This window comes from Adelges cooleyi, unplaced genomic scaffold, assembly GCF_023614345.1.
Source record: "Adelges cooleyi isolate 19-005CV unplaced genomic scaffold, UGA_ACOO_1.1 ACOO_flye_CR_arks_rails_tigmint_CR_PRNA_728, whole genome shotgun sequence".
Lineage (NCBI taxonomy): Eukaryota > Metazoa > Arthropoda > Insecta > Hemiptera > Adelgidae > Adelges > Adelges cooleyi.
The window spans coordinates 11,668-14,314 of record NW_026096434.1 but is presented as its reverse complement, the minus strand read 5'-3'; the positions used below and the strand labels follow the sequence as shown (position 1 = coordinate 14,314).

Genomic DNA, 2,647 nt, shown 5'->3' with positions numbered 1-2,647 from the left:
CCATTTTACGCTAGTAAATATGCAGTGTTTTTTTGGGTTACACTATGCTTACATCTGTACAACCGAGTCAAAAACATTTATTTAAGTATATATTCAAGTACATAAGTATAAAGAAAAAAAAAAGAAAAACAACCATCTACTAGTATTTTGTAAAATTGGTGGCTACACACCATTTAAGAAGGATTTTCTCACCCCTCGAATAAAATATGTAATCGCAAAGTACAACGTATGAAAATAATTTAATTTATTTAAATGCATAATATTATTGTATGAAGATTTAATAATATTCGTCGTTCGCTGTATTGTGCTTGTGCGATTTATATCAAGTACAAAATATATTGTTATGCCATTTTACATAAGCAAATGTGCAGTGTTTTTCTGGGTTACGCCGTGTCTACAACTGTACATTTGAGTCAAAAACATTACCTAAAGCGTGTACTATGTAAATAAAATAAAAAGGAAAAACAACTATCTACCAATATTGTCCATTTCTGAACTTAGTTGTTTTTATCATTCGCACCCTATAGAAGACACCTCGAGTACAATCGAATTTCACTGTTCACCCGACTTTGGTATTGAAGACTTACTTCTGGTTCAACAAAGTGTTTGAAAAATAAACAACCGTTATGCATTTCAAAAGTGCCGTTATCCTTTGCATGTTGTACTTTGTGACCGTAACACAGGTAAAAGTACTTAATAAAAAACATTTCTTTAGTTAATAGTATGTATTATTATTTTTATTGTACCTATAATATTTTATAGAGCGCCGGAATCAATGAGCGGCAAGCCAAGGATATTGTTTCTTTATTTAAAGACTACGAAACATATAAAAACGAAATTCCCAAGCAAATTATCTTGGATCTTGGACTAAAACTTGGCATGAAATCCATGTCGCATTTTACGTACAACACAGGTAATAAAGCATCTTTTAAACAGGGTTTAAACTTTTCGGTTGTAATCAAATCTTACCCCACCTCCCACTTGGAAACAAATTTGATGTCTGTAAAAAATAATATCCGTCTTTCCAGTATTTAACGATTTTCAATTTAATGCACTCGGCTTGGGTAGTTCGATTGAAAATTGTTCAAAATATATTTTTCTATTTTATTTTAAACTATAGATGTGTCGGACGCTCATAAAGCACAAGATCTTTTGATACTTCTGGCCGATAACGATAAGAGTTCTGACTCCTGGCAGGTAATATTGAAAAAAAAAATATGGGAAAATTTCAAATTAACCTAATTTTCTTGTTACCATATGCGTTTTTTTCGTAGAAACAAAATGTATCATCCTTCGAAGTAACAATTATTGTGACAGTGTTCAGAAAATTTGACCAAAAGCGTAACAACGATGGTCTTATTGACTACGAAGAATTAAAAGACCTCATTGCTAGTTTAAGTCTAGGACAAAAGTTCAAAGATGATTTAGCAGGCCAATTTAGCACAAGTATTATTGAGTTAGCTAAGCAGTTAATTATATTACTAAGGTTGATGATGTAAATTAATTTTTTTAGATGACAAAACAATTAACGCCGCGGAGTTGGTGAAATCCTATTTGGAAGTAAAACCTCAAGTAAGTATTTATGGTTTCATTAAAGTCTTGACGAAGCCCACATATAACTATAATACTTTTGCCATACCTACTATACATTTTGGCGCATTTACAAAAAAAAAATCTTACTCCCTTCGTATACTTACATGATTTAAATACTTGTACTTAGGACGGAAGTCTAGACAAGATACACATTGACGAACTGGCCAAATTAAAAGAAAACAAAACAGGCAATCAAATTAATCCTTTAGGAATAACAGACTTTTTCATAAAGTTATCTATAGTCGGAGAAGACCTCAAGGACCTTTTGAGCTTTACTACAACTCGTAAGAATATTTTGTTGATGTTATCTCGTTTGTTATTATTATACAGGTTTGGAAAAATAACTTTTAATTTAAACGGAGCAATAAGTAAAAAAAATTATTTTTACTTGATCGAATTTTATTATTTGACTTTTTTATGAACAAATTAATCAACACTAGTTGTTAGCTTCGAAATACTTGTTATCGATATTATTCTAAATAGTATGTGATTTAATTATTTTAAATTAATCGAGAAAATTTGTCATCTATAAAATAAAACGAATAAGCAAACTAAATTGTATTTATATCGTTTTGAATGATGTTATCTTTTTTTTTTTGTTATTTACGAAACAACTGTAATTTAACTAAGATTTATTCTATTATTTTGTTTTGTTTAAACATTTGTCTCAGTTCTGGTTCTATGATTATATGTAATATGTATATATTTTAGTAAAATGAAAAATGTACTCATTATTTCGATTATAGGTCAAGCTGCTTTGGAGTTGCAAGAACTGTTGGTTGTCATTGCAGAATACAGTAAAGGAGAAAAAGTAAGTTTGATAATTTGATTACGATTGTGTTCTATTTGCTTTTACGATGGCGCACACACTCATTTATTAAAGCATTAGAGTATAGGACGTTTTTCGTTAAATCGCCATAGTGTATATTTATTTTAGTACAGCAATGAGAACATTGTGTATTGGTTATAGTTTTTTTTGTTGTCCGGCTATCACAGTTATTTCTATAGAAAAACATTATATATTTTTTTTACATTAATATAGCTGTTCTGCACG

The 2,647-nt window shown here is 29.7% G+C and overlaps 1 protein-coding gene across 1 annotated transcript; it reads left to right on the top strand.

The window, feature by feature from the left end:
• Positions 1-556: 556 nt before the first annotated feature.
• On the top strand, positions 557-2,422 carry LOC126845256 (uncharacterized). The gene is made up of 7 exons (XM_050583878.1): positions 557-683; positions 763-913; positions 1,121-1,197; positions 1,275-1,446; positions 1,514-1,572; positions 1,721-1,877; positions 2,340-2,422. Exons 1-7 carry the CDS (start codon positions 627-629, stop codon positions 2,420-2,422), a joined length of 756 nt encoding a protein of 251 aa, XP_050439835.1. The 5' UTR covers positions 557-626.
• Positions 2,423-2,647: the final 225 nt, after the last annotated feature.

Bases quoted from the DNA above. Each gene is read 5' to 3' on its own strand.
- LOC126845256 (XM_050583878.1), top strand. From the start codon at position 627: ATGCATTTCAAAAGTGCCGTTATCCTTTGCATGTTGTACTTTGTGACC. The intron at 1,198-1,274 runs GTAATATTGAAA...TTTTTTTCGTAG, and splicing joins AGAGTTCTGACTCCTGGCAG to AAACAAAATGTATCATCCTT. The intron at 1,447-1,513 runs GTATTATTGAGT...TAATTTTTTTAG, and splicing joins AGCAGGCCAATTTAGCACAA to ATGACAAAACAATTAACGCC.